The sequence below is a fragment of the Osmerus eperlanus genome, chromosome 4 (assembly GCF_963692335.1).
Source record: "Osmerus eperlanus chromosome 4, fOsmEpe2.1, whole genome shotgun sequence".
Taxonomy (NCBI): Eukaryota; Metazoa; Chordata; class Actinopteri; order Osmeriformes; family Osmeridae; genus Osmerus; species Osmerus eperlanus.
The window spans coordinates 12406938-12424697 of record NC_085021.1 but is presented as its reverse complement, the minus strand read 5'-3'; the positions used below and the strand labels follow the sequence as shown (position 1 = coordinate 12424697).

The 17760-nt window shown below is 47.5% G+C and overlaps 1 protein-coding gene across 13 annotated transcripts in view; it reads left to right on the top strand.

The window, feature by feature from the left end:
• LOC134018844 (membrane-associated guanylate kinase, WW and PDZ domain-containing protein 1-like) overlaps positions 1–17760 on the top strand; it is a 74973-nt gene that overhangs the window by 51761 nt on the left and 5452 nt on the right. For 10 of the 13 annotated variants that reach the window (XM_062459133.1, XM_062459136.1, XM_062459131.1 and 7 more), the window contains 8 exons: positions 6669–6703; positions 8686–8941; positions 11158–11249; positions 12308–12503; positions 12771–13073; positions 15690–15893; positions 17356–17443; positions 17547–17607. In XM_062459133.1, the coding sequence (XP_062315117.1) occupies positions 6669–6703; positions 8686–8941; positions 11158–11249; positions 12308–12503; positions 12771–13073; positions 15690–15893; positions 17356–17443; positions 17547–17607 (1235 nt within the window). The remainder of the gene's footprint in view (positions 1–6668; positions 6704–8685; positions 8942–11157; positions 11250–12307; positions 12504–12770; positions 13074–15689; positions 15894–17355; positions 17444–17546; positions 17608–17760) is intronic. The other 3 variants (XM_062459137.1, XM_062459142.1, XM_062459132.1) reach the window with 2 other exon arrangements.

Here is a 17760-nt window from a genome sequence, read left to right as displayed (position 1 = left end):
ACAGAAGGGAGCAATAAAGGGATGGCCTTTCAAACAACCGCCAGAAATGTGTCATTCATTTTGATTCAAGGACTAAGTGAAAGGGAGGATGGAGCTATGCTGTATATGTCCACTCCTACTCGTGGCCATGGCTGGATGTCTTAACTGTGATATTCACTCACTACTAATGTTAACAATTTACTTTATCCTATCACCACTCAATGACGTCAGGAACTACACTTCAATGAAAGTTTGCTATTCAAATCCTTAATGCATCTAGGGGCCCTTAGGGTAGAATGACCCACAGGTAAATGTATTTTGGCTGAATCTCACATCTTGCAGGATTAAGGATTATTCATATTAACAATCCAGAACGCTCTTGTTTTTTAAATAATCATCCTTCATTGTTTAATAGATGACACTCCTCCTAGCCTCTGTCAGAAGAGGGCTGAGCTGTGCAGGCAGCATCAATTATGTGTTCTAATGAGCTGACCCTGTGCTCCACAGAGGAAATAACAGAGATGTATTGTGTTAAATGTCAAATTCATTACAGGAGTGTGTTAGAGTGATACAGACACAAGCTGGCCTGGTTAGCTGCCTGCTAAGATATCCAGAGGGGGAGACAGGGGGGAGCGGTAACTACAGAGAAAAAGAGAGAGGGAGAGGAAGAGGATATCCGGGGACACGAGGAGAGAGAAAGGTATAGGGAGAGAGGGAGGTCATGACCAGGGCAGTTAGTTGGCAGACAGGGAGTCAGACAGAATAGATCATCTCCCTGAGTGTGGACAGCAGGCAGGAAACCATTACCGTGGGCCCAGGTCAGTGCCCAGCTTGTGAAGGACACAGAGGCAGGGTTTTGTAGTAGACTGATTGCATAGCTTTTGGCAGATCTATGTGAGGCATTCGTGGAGAGAGAGGGGAGGCGTTGGTGAGGCAGGGAAGGCAGAAACACAGAGATGGAGTCAGCCAGGTGAAGGCACTGTACTGTATTTGTCTGTTTTGGTCTGTCTGTCTTATTTCAGAATGATGCAGTGACCTTTCAGGTGATCAGATAGGGGAAGAACTGTAGAGAGAATTGAGGTCAGGGAGAGAAGGCTGGAGGAACAGAGGCTGCAGAGAGGAAGGTACAGATGATAGAAATGCCCGTGTTTGAGAAGAGTGGTTGGGGTAGTGGAGAGGCGGGTGGAGAGGGTGGTGAGGGGTGGAATAGGGAGGTTGACTTCAGGTAGAGGAAGAAAAGCCTTAATCTCTGCATCTGCGAGTCATCAATCTTAGCTGTCCGAGTCCAAGCCAGCCAAACCTAGTTAGAGAGGACAGAAACAAGGTCACCTGGAAGCTCACAGCTCAGTGAGGAGGAGTGTGTTGCCCGGCAACACACACCCAGGCACCCCTCTCCAGGGACATGCTCAGTCACTCTGTACCCATGGTGTAAGGACTAAGTTGGAACAAACCCATTCAATACCTTGGAAAGGTCAGCACCTCGTGGTAATATGTCAACATTCCCTCAGATCTCCTTTTGACAATCACCTTAAATATGTGGCTGCTGCTTTGTTTGGAGTTTGTGTTATAGTAACAAAATACTGTACTGTAGCTGTTACCTCCCTCACAATTTTTCCTCCCAGTCTAAAAGTGATTTTGTACTTAAGAGACCGCTATGATTATCATTTTGCCGTAAGGGACCCAGATTGAGCTGTCAGCATTGTCACAGTCTTAGTCTGCCTGAATGTGGGCAGAAACCCTGTTATAATGAGTCGACTATTCAGCATTTTATCCTTATTGCCCAGGAGGCCAAATTCCTCTGGATCTGTAAATGGAGTTTCCATAAAAATGAGAAAGTTGTTTGTTTGTGGGGGAAAAAAGCTCAAATGAAGAATTCTGGGTAAGGTTATGTTTTGCTTGCATTGCAGTAAAAAGCATGGAAAACAAACCCCTGCCATGTTGATGGAAAGCAATAATGCATTTTTGTCAATACCTCAATGGGTTCCACAATAGCAGAACAATGTGTCTGAAATGAACAGAACTATGTCTTGGCTTTGGGACAACATAACAAATGGGTGTCCTACTTTCAATCCTGCACCTATTGAATAACGCTCCAAGGGGGGTAGTATGGGAACATGGATTTTGGGCAGTGGGAGATGGAGAGAAATCAGACCATGGAGTCTGCAGAGAAAAGTAACTTGTAAGCCAGAAAGTTTGGTAGCTAAACAAAGTATTAGTATGACTTGAATACTGTCCCCATTTCTAGTGAAAGGACAATAGGAAGGTGTAAGGAGACCAGAGAGAAGACCAGAGAGAAGGACTACACAGTATGTGTGAGTGGATATGGTGCTATAGGATGTCCTTCCCTCTCAGATCATCACCTTGTTCCCTTTCCCTCCAAAGAAGGCCTCTCCTGCCTCTCCTCCATCCTGCCTTGCCTTTGTTGCCATGGCAATATTGTACAGCAACTTAGTTGGTCCTTACTATCCTCGAGAGGCATAGGAGTGCATGATCATAATAGAGAAAGACAGAAAGAGAGACATAAAGAGAAAGAAAGAAAGACACAAAGGGAGAGAGAGATAGAGAGAGAGAAAGACAGAGAGAGAGAGAGAGAAAGAGAGAGAGAGAGAGAGAGAGAGAGAGAGAGAGAGAGAGAAAGAGAGAGAGAGAGAGAGAGAGAGAGAGAGAGAGAGAGAGAGAGAGAGAGAGAGAGAGAGAGAGAGAGAGAGAGAGAGAGAGAGAGAGAGAGAGAGAGAGAGAGAGAGAGAGAGAGAATAATGGGACATGAGATGGTGGATGTGGTAGTAAGGGTTAGCCTGACATAGCCTTACACTAAGAAGAAGAAAAATCATGAAGTTTGTCCAAACAGAAGACCATACTGCTCATGTGGTGCATGATGTAGTGCTGCTTGTAAGGAAAGCCTCCCTGGCTCAGTGTGGGCACTAAATCCAACAAGGCCACTGTATGAACAGAACAGAGAATTTAACCCACCAGCCATTCACTTCAGTAAGGTTTGAAAAGCCTGGATTTGTTCACAGAAGTTCTAGTGTGGAAAGATGACCTGCCTACACACATGCACCCACACACATCCTCAAGCATCACGTTTCTGTCTTTTACCAACTTTTTCTTGACAGTTTTAATAATGAGTGTACAATCCTGCAAGCCTCCATCCTGCTACAGATCATCTGCTGTCTGAAATGGGGAGCAAGGGTCTTCTTAGCCTCTCAATACACATGCAGATGCCAACACTCGCACACACATGCACACACCCTATTTATGACATAAATGTGACAGATGGCCAGCACATCCTTTGCAAGGCCAGTCATGATAGAGGACCACCCCCCCACACACACACACATGCTCATGCACAGCCTAACACATACTGCTTGGAAGCATGTTGCCCTAACTGGCAGGAACACATATTTGGCATGTAAGTGTGTTGGCATGCACACTGTACATACACACTGCTGCATCCTTCTCTCTCTCTCACCTCCCCTCCCCCTCTTTCTATGATTTCATTCTACTCATTCCCTCTTTCCCTCCCCCTTTTTTCATCCTTTTCTCGGTTTGCTCTTTCCCTTTCTCTCTCTCCAATATATATATTCTCTCTCTCTCTCTCTCTCTCTCTCTCTCTCTCTCTCTCTCTCTCTCTCTCATTTGCTCTCTATATCTCTTTCAATCTCTTGCTCTCTATAATCTCCACATGAGCAGGTCTGCTACAGCGTGTGACACAGGTCCTGTAGGTCGGGCCAGAGGAAGAGTCTCTGTGCGTCCAAGCTGGAACACCCCTCCAAGGTGTCACACGAGCCATACCAGTCTACTACACCACAGCTTTCATCCCTCCTTGCCCACTCGGCCCACCATTCCCACACAGCCCTGCCCATTTTTCTTCCTGCTTGTTTACTTGCCTTCCTGTTTGAATTATATCTGGGCTTGGCTTTTAGTCATTCTGCTGGCATGGTCCGATCAGTATTCACAAGCCTGGACCTTTTAAGCTTGCGTTTCATCCTGAGTGATCAATCACCAGCCTTTTGTATGGCGACAGGCGGAAATGGATTAATTGTTCCGTTTCAGAGCTGAGCCTGGTTATCATTCGGCTGCTTCAGCACAGGAAACCAGCCAATAGTGTGATCGCAATGCATAATTTAGGCTACTGTGTGTTGGTTCCTCGCTCATGTGCACGATACATTTCCATGTACAGTACAGTATGTCTGTTCCCCTACACATGCAGAATTTTGGCGTTTCGTGAATGTACAGGAGCGTGTAACAGGTGCACTGGCTCACACTGGCAGCAGGGGAAGACATAAAACGCATGTTCATCAATATCCCAGTGCTGCAACTGCTTTAACGGAGTTGATTGCTAAGCCACGCATGAACATGCATTAGGGGGAGCACAACATTATCGTCAGCTGTTCTGGCTGACACAGGCTAGAAGACTGGAGAGAGAGGCTGGGGTTCAGTCCATGTCAATGCTCATGGAGTACTAACAGATCGAGCTCTGTACCACATGTTTTTTTTGACCTGTTACATCGTTTAACTGACTGAATTGGAATTAGACCCGTGACCTGTGCTAACAGGAAGCTAAAGCTGCTCACGGTTGCTCTGAATGGACTGCAACTTTGTGTAAAAGGCATAGCAGTATAAGAATAGTATGTGCAGTCGTGGTCTCACTTCCTGGAGGTCTCTTTTAATTGTTTGACTAGTTACAACCCACTGCATGCATTGTGCATCACACTAGTGTTGACACCTGACCTTCTGGGCTTGTTAAAAGGAACACATTGACACACACACATACATTCATACAGGCAGTACACACTCAAATACATAGACTCACACATGCATACTGTACATATTTACACACGTATACCTTGAAACACACGGTAACGTGCCATCAACTCAGGCTCCAGCTAGGAGCTGGGGGGTTACCTCCTGTTACTACAGGAGATCCTGCCTCGTGAGTGAGAGAGGGAGGGATAGAAAGGAGGGAAGAGCGAGAGGATGAATTATGAATCGTGTAGAGAGGGGTTTTGCAGCAACAGAAAGTTTTAACATTTAATGATTTTTGCCGATGCAGCAGGATGACTCAAGAAAGGGCAGGATGCTCTCCTACACTCACGATTGTTAATGTTGAAAGAATGTTCTCCTGATGCTGCGGGAGTGTTGTGTTGCCTGTGTGTTGGTTAGCAGGTGATAAGGGAGCCTTAGGATATGGATCTTTTCACACCTGTTTAACATGAAAGAGTGGCCGACTTTATTGCTGGGGTCGCCGAGTAGAAGGTAGTCTCAGGGACTTAAGAAAAGTGTGTAGCCACTGGAGGAGACACAGCTATGCTGGCCATTTAACCCATGCTAAGCAGAAGTACAGAAATCTGGAGGATTACATTTGAAACTAGTTCTTAAATGTGATTCTGCCTTATCAGTCAATACTGCAGTAGAACTATTGACTCTAGCTCCTAGTTTGTTTCATCTGTCACTTCGCTGTAGTGCAAGATGCAGTAGTAGAGATGTCAGTTGTATGAATACAACAAATCTATTAGAAGAGGTTGACATCTGTCCTGCTCACTCAGTAACCCTGCACCATGCTAAGCTGCAGTCACAGATCTCTTTTGTGACAAAACAGGTGGCACAACAGGTTGATAAACATCCTAACACGCTTGCAATGTTTACCAATCCTTCTGGAAATATCTGAAGGAATCCTGTGATGTGGAGCCTGTACGATATACTGCTCGCTGTGAAAGCTCATTCTTCATCACGCCATTAGTCCCGACAGGCTTTGAATCCTATCCCCCGAGAATTTACTCTCTGTGTGAATATTTCGTTAGGAGGTGTGAGATTGATCTCCTGGGTGACTCTCTCTGTGTATTTCTGTGTATGTGAGCAAGAGCGCAAAAGAGCGACCGAGAGAGAGAGAGAGAGAGAGAGAGAGAGAGAGAGAGAGAGAGAGAGAGAGAGAGAGAGAGAGAGAGAGAGAGAGAGGGTGCTAGCAAGCGAGGGGAAGGGGGAGGGCACTGGAAAGAAAAAGATAGCGGGAGAAGGGAGAAAGGGAGGGAGACAAGATCTGCTTCTCAATGTGTAGCCTGGAGAGAGGAGCCACGGCTGTAGGTGAAGAGACGGCAGGGCAGAAGATGTGCACACTGACGCTCGGCTGTGATACCCTACTCAGACTATTGGACCCCTGCTCCTCGGGTAATAGTTGAGATTCTGCCTGCGCCCGGGTCGAACCGCTGCAGCAGCCGACCGCTCGGCTGGTGTGTGTGTGGATCACCGGCTGACTGACTGACTGACTGACTGACTGGCTGGCTGACTGGCCGGCTGGGTGGCTGGCAGGGTGGATCTATGGAGGAGGGCAGCTCCAGCTGCATCTGCAGCAGTCAGCCTGGCTTGTGCTGACAGATCAGTGGCTCCCCTCCTAGTCGAGCAGCGCGGGTGAGAGCACCACGCCACGCGGAGCAGAGTGGAGCAGAGCACAGCGCGGGGAGGGGGGGAGGAGGAGGGGATCAACCAGGCTAGTGCAGCTCAGAGGCTCTCAGAGAGCGATACAGGGAGAGAGCTGGGCTGGCTGCTCTCAGATCAGATCGACTGGACCCCACCGTTCTTTGATCCTCTGTCCATCCGTCCTGGGGAGACGTTGTTAATGCCTGGCGGGGGGACAGGGGACGAGTCACACCGGTCATTAATGCTCTCTCTGTCTCTCTGCCGCTGCTTTGCAGGAGTGGTGCCGGCCAAGAGGAGTCCTAAGCTGGTGGTGAGTACCCTATCAACTCCTTTCTTTAAAGTGTGTGTGTGTGTGTGTGTGTGCGTATGTGTGTGTGTTGCCGTATTGCCCCAGGTGCATGCTTTCTTTTTACCGGATGGATGTGAGGGCTTATATAGAAACAATAGCGTAGGAGATAAGGTTTTCTAATCTTTCTTTTCGGGTCTTTATCCAGAGCTCCATACATCTTTTCTAGCTCTCTTTCTGTCTTTATCCTGCTCAATCCCTCTTCCATTCTATCTCTCTTTTCCCCCCCACTTTCTCACTCAATCCCTGCCCTTCTATTCCCTTCTTTTCTTTCACTATTTCTCTCCTTTCCCTCCTCTCTCCCTCTTGCTCTACATCTCCCTCTTTTTCCTGCTCTACACTCGACACAATTCCCCCCTCCCATGCTGTCATGTTATGACTGATTAAGGGTGGCCTGGGTGGCCTGATTGAGTTGTTGTAATGGTGACCAGCTGCTGGGGAGGGAGTAGGGCACGGCTGAAGAGACAAGACAGACAGGGATGGAGGGGTGGAGGAGGAGGGTGCACAATTTATAGGTAAAACACTGAAGTTAGCTTGATCAAACAAGAGAGAAAGAAGAGAGAAATGGAGACCAACGCTGGGAGCAGACGTAGAAGGAGACAGCGAGTACAGAGGAGAGGAGAGGCTGAGAGCTCCGGTGTAGGACGCTCTGGTGGAGGAGCGGTGGGACGCTCTCTCAGGAAACAGTCGTTTTATTCAGAGGCTTAAAGAGCAAACGCCTCCTCATTTTTACAACTCATCTTGACCTGATGGACAAGCGATAATGGAGACGCCACTCCGGCTTTGCAGCAGCCAATCCAGCCTCGAGGAACCTTCCGGAGACACGTTTCTAGGCATCTCTAGTCCCTCTGAAGCATTATGTCCAGCAGGAGAGCTGGCCTCAGGTCTATGTATTTAGAGAGTGTGAGCACACAAAAGTGGACTGATACTAGTTTGGTTCTCAACAGGCAGGCAGACAGCCAGGCAGACAGCCAGGCAGGCAGGCAGGCAGGCAGGCAGACAGCCAGGCAGACAGCCAGGCAGACAGACAGGCGGCAGGCAGGCAGTCAGGCAGGCCGGCAGGATATATTTGGGATTAGGGATTAGTTTGAGATGACATCAGTCATGCCGGGGGGGCGTTGCCGATTGAGGTCATGTGACCGTAGTTTGTGTGGGAGGGGCAGCACTGTGGGGGTCGTGCAGGGCCAATGGTGACCCTGGTCGACTGTCAACGACGATTAGTTTTTCTCAGAGGAAAAGCTGTGTTTTTTGCCTCTGTGTTATATCATTGAAATGTCAGGCTACATGCAACTACGTGGCAGCCTTTAAGAGCTTTTCTGCCTGTAGCGCGAGGCTTGTATATGTATGCAGAGTAGACTTCCGTATGCCTGTGGTCCAGTGCATTGTCTTAGCAGGTCATGCAACGTCTTATTAGATCACATGAGGAGTAAGCAGTATGTGCTTTCTTCTCCTTATTAAGGAGAAGCTGAGCTTGAATGTTTTTAATGTTAGGGTATCTTGTGTGCCGTGAATGATTTAGCGTTGAATATGATGACTGACATGTATGTTGTAACTTTATTTTATGTGTCAGTGGATTCTTCATGGCGTCAGAGTTAATAGTTTTTTTGTTCACGTATATATTGTTGTCACATTTCTGATACAGAAATGAAAAGTTGGACGATGAATGCGCTGTGTGTGGGCGTCATAGAAACCATGTCGTATGTCACATCCTGCACAGCTTTCACAGATCGACGAGTGCAACATTTCTAAAAGAAGGACCTTGGATATTTTTTCCATCTCTTTGTCACATTTCTACATCCTTCCTTTCATTTAGTCAATCGTGTTGACTGCATTCCATCATACACAACTACCTCATCCTTCTCTCTCTTTATCACCCCCTACATCTAAAATATGTCTCCATTTGACCCCTCCTCCCCTCACTCTACCCCTCTGCTGTGTCCATCCAGCAGCAGCTGGAGAGGAAGGACAGCCAGAACAGTTCCCAGCACAGTGTGTGCAGCCATCGCAGCACCCACACCGACTCCCCCAGCCACCCTCCCTCCACCATGCCCAGCGAGGCGGGGGGACCCACTCCGGCTGCTCCTACCCAGCCCCTGCCGGGCCTGCCCCCCCAGGACCCCGCAGACGGCACCCTCACCCTTCAGAAGAAACCAGACCCCTTCAAGATCTGGGCCCAGTCTAGGAGCATGTACGAAAGCAGATGTGAGTGGGCTCCATATTCAAATGTGCACTATACATTACAAACTGTCATTTTGCATAATATAGTAGTGTTTGGAGGGTTTTAATATGACAAGCATACTTTTCTGTGTGAAAAGGATAGTGACTATATTTCCAGGCCTTTTTATATTGGGAATGAAGAAGCTCTTGAAACACCAGATTATTCTGTTTGGAGTACCAAGTGTATCCGTTTTTCTAACTGTGGGGGTGGGAGCATTGACTCCTGGAGTAGAAGCATTCTCGAGCACTGTGTGGGAGCCACAAAGAAGGTATGAGTGTGTGCGTGTGCGTGTGTGTGCGTGTGAGCTCAGTGAGTCAAGTCTGACTTTGTGACAAAAGGTTCCTCAAAAATGATTGACACAATATCTCCTATTCATTGGCAGTGTTGTGTACTGCGCAGAATTAACAAACAGTGTGTGTGTTATTATGCTGCCTCTAACTCCTACAGAACAGCACACCATCATCCGTCAGAGGAAGTATATTTCAGGTGTGTGTAGGTGTATGTACCGCGACACTACCGGAAGAGGGCAGGGATAAAGGAGCACACATCACAACACACTACCTGGCTCTCTCAACAAAGAAATGTGATCTATTTAGATATGACCAAGCTGTGCCTGCATCAACAGCTATACCGGTATACAGTATAGTTTATCCTGTATGAGAAGTCAGAGTATGATCTGCTAGCTGGCAGTTTGGTGGAGAGGTAAGGCCAAGCAGCCTATTGACTCCTCCACATCTGAACAAAGTCCTGCATTGTTTATGCAGAGATTCAATAGGGGCACCACCTCACGTATTTACTGTTCTCCATACAAGATACTCCTGAGAAAGTAATGGATGCTGAATAATGGCTGCCATTCCTGCTGCATCTACACAACCAAACCTCTTCCTATACACATAGGTAACAGCAAAAGGCTCGAAAGAATATGTAAAAGTGTGTGTGTGTTGGTGTGTGTGTGTGCGTGCGTGCTTGTGTACGTGTGTGTGAAGCAGGATGCCTGAAGTCGTCAGGGAGCTGTGACGGTTGCCAGCCTCTCATGCAGGCGGTGTGGCAATGCTGGTTTATCACACAGCCTTGGAATCTAGGTCTGTAGCTGATTAAATATTAACTGGGCCCGGTGAGGGCTGCCTTAAGCTGGGCCTGATTGGTATACGTATCTGTTTGATAACCCCTCAAGGAGCTGCAGCCTTTGGTGAGGCTGCTGTTTGAGTGGGCAGAATCACGGTAGGAGAGGAAGAGCAAAGTGGGAACATGTGCTACAGTCTATATCCACAAATGCATATGGAAGATACGTAGTTTAGTTATAGCAACGTTTGCTGCTCTCTGGAGGTTGTTGCCTGTTCCAGGACTGCAACAGAATGGGGGCAGATGAAATCCTTGAGGCAGGCCATGGCTGGACAGAGGGATGACACATGCTGGGGCCCTCCAGCCAGAGACATTTTGTCTGCCCCTAGGAGGCTACCTGAAATCTCCACTCCCTAATTATAATGTGTGTGTGTGTATGCGTGTGTGTATGTTAGTGTACAGGTACGTGCAAGTTAAGGATCTTTTATCAATCGACAGGGGTCAAGAGACGGTTAATTACTTGGCCTGCAGATACTGCCTCTATCTTTCTCTTTCACACACACACTCCCACACCCACACACACAAACGCAGCAGGAGAGAGGAATAGATGAGGGCTAATGGGCCCTGGGCTGGCCTAGTGTGGCAGCCTTGCAGACAGACGGCCGTTGAGGAGAAATGGTCCGTGCAAACTGGCCTTGTGGGTGAACAGACTGGGAACCAGTCACTTGTGCCCTCATACAGCCTCCATGTGTGTGTGTGTGCTTCAGAGTGGGGAGGTCATATTCCCACTGAGAGCATGATCAGCCTGCTGTTTCTCCTTTCTCCTCTGGCCTCTGGGTACCCTGTACTTCAGAACACTGAGCCTGTCAACAGACAAACACTGTGTGTCCTCACACACTGAACCAGTGGAGTGTATTGTACCTGTACCACATGGTCTTTTCACACACTGTGGATGGAAACGATGTAGTTCATCATCTCAAGACAACAATTAACTCAATTTAGTCAGGAGAATACATTTTTATATTATAATATTTTCTCCTAATGAGTAGTTAGTGATTACACAGCTGAGTTTGTTCAGCCTCCAGGTTCTGTGTTGTTCACCTCGTCTGAGCTGTCTGGTTCTTGCTGTGTGTTTCAGTGCCAGACTGCCAGGAGCAGGACATCTTCCTGTGGCGGAAGGATACAGGTTTTGGATTCCGCATCTTGGGAGGAAATGAGCCCGGGGAGCCGGTGAGTATCCCTCCAACTCCCAGTCCCACCACTCTGTCTTAGTGTTTGTTTTCATCTCAGATATTCTTTTCTGAAACACATTACTTCAGAGCAAATTGGTAATCCAAATACAATGATTTGGTTTAATAATATTTTTCCCAACATTTCTTTTTTTATATATATATCTTTTAGCAAACTTTTAAAATAAGTTTTCCCTTTCAAGTAAATTATAATGTAAAATTGGTTCAGACTGGGCCAATTGTGCCCTGACAAATGAAAGCCTTTGGTTCACCCGTAGTGCTAGAGAAGAACTCACTGATGATGAAACATAACTAAGACTGCAAGAGTAAAGATGTCCCCAGTGGGCCTCTTTACTCTCAGTTAAAATCACAAATAAAACAGTGCACACCCTGCCACGCTCTTGTCTCACTCACTGTGCAGAGGATGCCCCCTATGACTACTGCTACAACACTTATTATGTGTTCAACTTCTGTTTACCACCAACTTCTCTACAACCTTTTTGCTGTTTTTATTTCTCTCTTTCTCGGTCAGTTTGTTTTTAACCACAAGTTTTCTGTCTGCTATCTGTCCATCCGTCTGTCTGTTTCTGTGTCTTGCTGCTTGTTTGATTGTGTCCCAGTGGCAGGGTAGCAGCACACAGAGCAGCACAGCCTCTGATGGAGCTACTGCTCTCCGGAGGTTCATTTAGACAGCTTGTTAAAGAAAGTTAGGGCCTCAACCACAAGCCTTTGGTTGGGAGCCATCTTTTATTTGATTTGGATAAAGAAAAAAGTAAAGATAAAGAGAAAGCAGGATGGAGATATGGAATGATGCTGAAGGCAGCAGGTCTACTGCCCCAGAAGAATTAGCGCTTGTTATTTGTGCCAAGCACGCTGTGGGCTGGTAGACATCCACTGACATCCCACAGAAAGATATCTGCTGTCTCCCACGCAGAACCAACTGCAGGGCGGCACAATGCCCTTAATGTCTTCTATCTGTTTCATAGATCCACACATAGTATGACAAGTCATGTGACATCATCGTAGTGGCTGAGGATGTTTTTCTGTGCCGCTGTGTAGATCTACATCGGGCACATAGTGAAGTATGGCGCTGCGGACGAGGATGGCCGCCTGCGCTCGGGGGACGAGCTCATCTGTGTGGACGGCACGGCCGTGGTGGGCAAGTCTCACCAGCTGGTGGTGCAGCTGATGCAGCAGGCCGCCAAGCAGGGCCACGTCAACCTCACCGTCCGACGCAAAGGCTCCGGATTTGGAGGTGAGGAAGTCAAGAGCACCTGGCTGGCTGACACATACTGTACACACACACCAGGTCAGAGAAACATGCACCCTCTCGCATGACCTCTCTCAGCATACGGCGCATCACTAGCAGGAGCTCAGCGGGAACCTTTTCTGAACGGCTCCCTTCTGCTTCCACTTCTTTCTACTTCCCCCCCCCCGTCTACTTCCTCTCTGTTCTTCCTCCTCTCCCTTCTACTTCCTGCCCATGTCGCCCGTTCCTCCTCCGCTCCCTCCTCCATCTCAGGGTCTAAAGGGGAGGGTGAGGTGCCGCCGTCCCCGGCCTCCTCCCACCACAGCAGCACCCAGGCCCCCTCCCTGACAGAAGGCAAGCGGACCCCCCAGGGCAGCCAGAACTCCCTCAACACCGTGAGCTCCGGCAGCGGCTCCACCAGCGGCATCGGCAGCGGGGGAGGCGGCGGCAGTGGCAGCGCCGTGGTGCCCGCGGCCCTGCAGCCGTACGATGTGGAGATCCAGCGCGGCGAGAACGAGGGCTTCGGCTTCGTCATCGTGTCCTCTGTCTCCAGGCCTGACGCTGGCACAACGTTCGGTATGTGGGCTGGGCTCAGCCGAGAGAAGACATTGACCTGTATTTGACATCGTTTTAGATGTTTTCCGATTTTTATAGCCATTCTTTACTATGAATTATTCGGCCTCAAATGACGACAGATGATAATCAGGGGGTTTTCCACTTTCATAATTAATTGGTCATTAATCTGGAATTAAACACACTGGACATTTAAGAACCTTAAGTCCAGACTGAAAATCAGACTGTCTCCCCTGAAGTCTGCACATTTACAGTCTTTCCCTCTGATTTATCCCCTTTTAATGTAAACAGACTGTGTCAAGAAAAGCCTGCAGGGTCACCAGTGTGTGAAACAGATCCAGTCTGCTGTGCAGCCCTCAACGAAGCACACAGCTCACCCCCAGTCCACTCACAGGATTGATAGATGCTACGTCTCCTGTCGGAATTACAATATTTTTACAGTCACTCCTCATTAAGTCTCCCTGCTTTGTGCGTGGATGTGGAGTGGTGTTACACCAGAGTGCTCCTAATGACACAACCTGAGGTCACAAACCCACAATCATGAGCTTAGGGAAAGAGAAATCTCTTTATGTGCCGAGCGCACTCGCCCGGGATCAAGCTGGCGGCTGCTTTATCAAAAACACCATCATCACAGATTCCAGCCTCACAGCAGCCACAGCTGATTCACACGGCATGTAATTGAAGTCTACTGAGCACAATCTATAGCTGTCCATGCTGTTTATGGACAAAGGCAAACGAGCGAAATTGCATCCATTAAGGTCATTCAGCCATTGAAAAGGAATTGTGAGTGTTTTCTTCCCTGCAAATTTACTATCCAGCTCCCTCTGATGAGCTTGCGACACCAATGTCACAGCAAGGTCCCTGGTATACCTAATGATCATTATGATGTAGTGGAAGGTGTCACATGCTACTCATGAAAAATTGATGTTTTGTTTGCTGCACTGCGCAGGGCTAGTTTACATTGATCCTCCGGGCTTAGATTGAATGATGACACTGATTTATATGAAGCACAGAACACCACAGGATTGAACCGCCTGCTCCTTCTGACTCTGAGTGGATCTCCAGACTTTATAGCATTTTTGTGTCCTCTTCAGATTCCTCACTCTGCCACTGGGTTCTTGGGCTCTGTCCCTGCTCATTTGGGGGGGAATGGAGTATGTATGTATGTATGTATGTATGTGTGTGTGTGTGTGTGTGTGTGTGTATGCGCACTCGTACGTGCATGTGCATGTATGCTCGTCAAGGATGTATCTGTCTCTAGTATCCCCCTCAACCACGGCCCCCACAGGTAGAGACGTGAGCAGGAAGGACATTTTTTTCTGAAAGGAAGTACAGGCTTTCTTCAGGCCCTCTTTAAGAGTACTGTATTCTGAGGAGGACAGATGTTAGAGGAGGGACAAACAAAGAGGGTTCTGCTGTATCACCCATCACTCATCTATCACACTATGCAAACCTCTTTATTCAGCCCCCTCCTGCTCTGCAAGCCGGTGCTGATACTGTGCTCAGCAGATTGGGTATTAAATCTTGGGTATTTGTCACACCCAGTAATGTCCCATATCTCATTATTTGGATCGAGTGGCAGGAGACAAGTGCAGTTTTTAATCAAGACGGAGGGAGGGGAACTGGGAGTGTAGGTGATGTGATAAATATGGATGGAGCAGCGAAGAGTGTGGGGGAAGGGATGAGAAGAAAGAGAAAGATGGGTTGGGAGAGAAATAAGGGAGAGATGAAGGGCGAGAGAGAGTGGGAGAGGGATCCCTGGGGTATGTTCAGTAAACAGTGTGCTCTGTAAACAAGAAGTGCTGTATTGAATACTGTCACTAAGGTTCAGTTTTCATTGCTTGTGTACATTAGCCAAACAGCTAACACAATGCTAGCATTAACTGTCCGTAGCCTCTAATAAACCTGTAAGATCTCTCTCTCTCGCTCTACGTCACTGAGAACCCCCATATTCCTGAGTGTCACTCTCAAGGAATCCATCTCATTCCCTGAGCCTTTCGAGGACCAGAAACTCAATTACCAGAACATCTAAGCTCTGTGCTGCTGTTGCATGAGCTGTGTCCTCATCGATTCCTGGCTGCTGGGAGCAGGGAAGGGGGGATAGGGGAAAGGTTTAGAAGAGGACAGTGGTAAGGCTGTGTCAAGCCTATTGATGGCCTGCCATGCGTGAGCCACCAAGGGCCCTGACTGCTGCCTTGTGATTCACAGCCCATTGATTAAGATGTCAGGGGTGCAGAGCAGGACAGCCAACAGGAGACAGAGACACAGACAAAGGCCGCACCTCTCTTTTTCCAGTCCATGAATTTCCTAATGTCCTCCCCTCCACCAATGGGGATGTAATGTGTGTTCCGCCTGCATGCCTGCTGATTGGGTGGTTCTGGTGTCCTCTCTGGGGTGACAGGCCTACTGTATGTTGGTTGGATGGTTAACTCTGTGTCTTCTTTTCTTCTCCCCTTCCTTCCTTCTCCCTCTCTTTCTCTTTGTATCCAACAACTTCCATATTATATATATATATATATATATATATATATATATATATATATATATATATATATATATTATATATGTATTTGTCACACATACACAAAACACATACAAACATGCACAATAACACCAAAGCTGGAAATGCATGTGTGGCCATGCCCCACAAAATAGGGCGCATCATCGAGGGGAGCCCGGCGGACCGCTGTGGGAAGCTGAAGGTGGGAGACCGCATCCTGGCTGTCAACGGCTGCTCCATCACCAACAAGTCCCACTCGGACATCGTCAACCTGATCAAGGAGGCCGGGAACACCGTCTCTCTGAGGATCATCCCCGGTGACGGTAAGACTCTAGTGTTCTGTAGTGTATCAGAGGGTTCATAGTGCTGCTGGGAGACACTGGGCATCGATGCTCTGCACTGGAGCAAACACTGTCTAGGCATTCACCTGCATTCACTTGTCTAGGCCTCAGAGGGGAAGTGCACCCCAGTGTCAGAATGGGAGCAGGAGGCAGGAAGAGTAGGACAGCCATTTTGCTGTCTAGGCCTTGACCTTAAGGAAGGCATGGTTGTGTGTGTGTACTTGCTGGAGTATTGATGCATGTGTGTCTTGTAATTGTCATGATATCTTGTAGGATAACAAGATGTGTGTATTTTCTTTGCTGGCAGACTGATAATGTCATGTTGATGTACTATATGCTTCCAGTGTAGACATAGCTGCCAGTTTGAAGGGATTATGCAATGTGCTTTAGATGTAATCACCACTTCCTGTCAGTGGTAATCCTTGGCCTGGTTTGGAAAAGGTGGCAAGATGTGCATAATATCATGGCAGAAACAATTTGTTACAAGAAACTACTTAGACTTATAGATGTGTTATGTCACGTTCCACAGAACAGCCTGTCGTTGGCTGGGCTGAGTCATCTGTGGACCAATGAGATGCCTGGGAGTTAGATGTGCTGCTCTAAAAGGACCCTCTGGAGAGACCAGCAAATGTATCTTAATTAAGCTAGAGGAGGAGAATAAACACACACACACTCAGTCATCCAAGGAGAAGAGAAACAGGGAGCATGTTGTGCATTATGCCATGCTTGCCTGCTTGTTAATCAAAGAAAGGCTGTTAGTTTAAAGATTACTGTAATGGCATCTATTTATATCACTGCATTTAATGGAGTCAGAAACAGTGAGAGAGGCAGGGAAGATATGCACAACCACTCTATAGCAAGACACTCTTTAGCAAGACGTCATCTTGTGTTGAGGCAGTTGTTGTTCTAATTGCTACGGTTTTCTCCAGAGAGATTAGTGGCCATGGGGAACGCAGGTCTGTTAGCCTTCAGAGAATCTTTTTGTAAAGAGTCAGGTTTATCCTATGAGTATCCAGTGTGTATGTTGACTAATGAGTTGCTGTACTTTGGCACAACACAGTTGCATTTGCAAGACAAGAAAGGGTAATTTGCTGTCTTTATTTTTCTCTTTAATCTCCATTCCCCCCTGAATTGGGGAAAACAGAATGACGCAAGTCAAGAGGCTGGTGTGTCTTTGTTGTTTGTTTCTTGTGTGCTTTGGAGCTGGCGTTGCCCCTGAGCAAATGGTGGATGACAACATCACAGGCAGTTAGCATCAGGTTGAACAGAGCAGGCTTCAGGGCACTACAGGCTTTTCTGGAGAACAAACTTTTTTCTCCAAGACAGCAGCCTGTGAAACCAACTCATTTCATGTTCTCAAAGACAGCAGTTATTTTATCTGAGCTACATACAGCCCAGGGATGTCATGACCCATACCCATAATCCTCTGTATTTCTCTCTACAGAGTCTTCCAATGCCTCTCTGCTGACCAATGCTGAGAAGATTGCCACCATCACTACAACGCACACTCCACAAACTGCCACTGAATCTCGGTGGGTGGAGTTTCTTGATATTAATACTACTTTTGCCTGAACCTATCCATAATTATTTAGAGCCACATGCATATCTGTGATGAAACTCTTTCCTCTTTTACAGGAACAACTCCAAGTCGAAACAGGCTCCTCCACCTCCACCCACACAAGCTCAGCCTTCACAGGTAAATACTGTACACTTCCTGGTTCATATGTTCATGTGACCTGAGATGAGCATTCCACATAAAGGACATACGTCAGTCAGCTGTTCAGGGAGCAGATCAAGGAGAATGCATGGGGATCACAGCTGGGTACAGCCTGTTGTGTGTGCAGCCCTT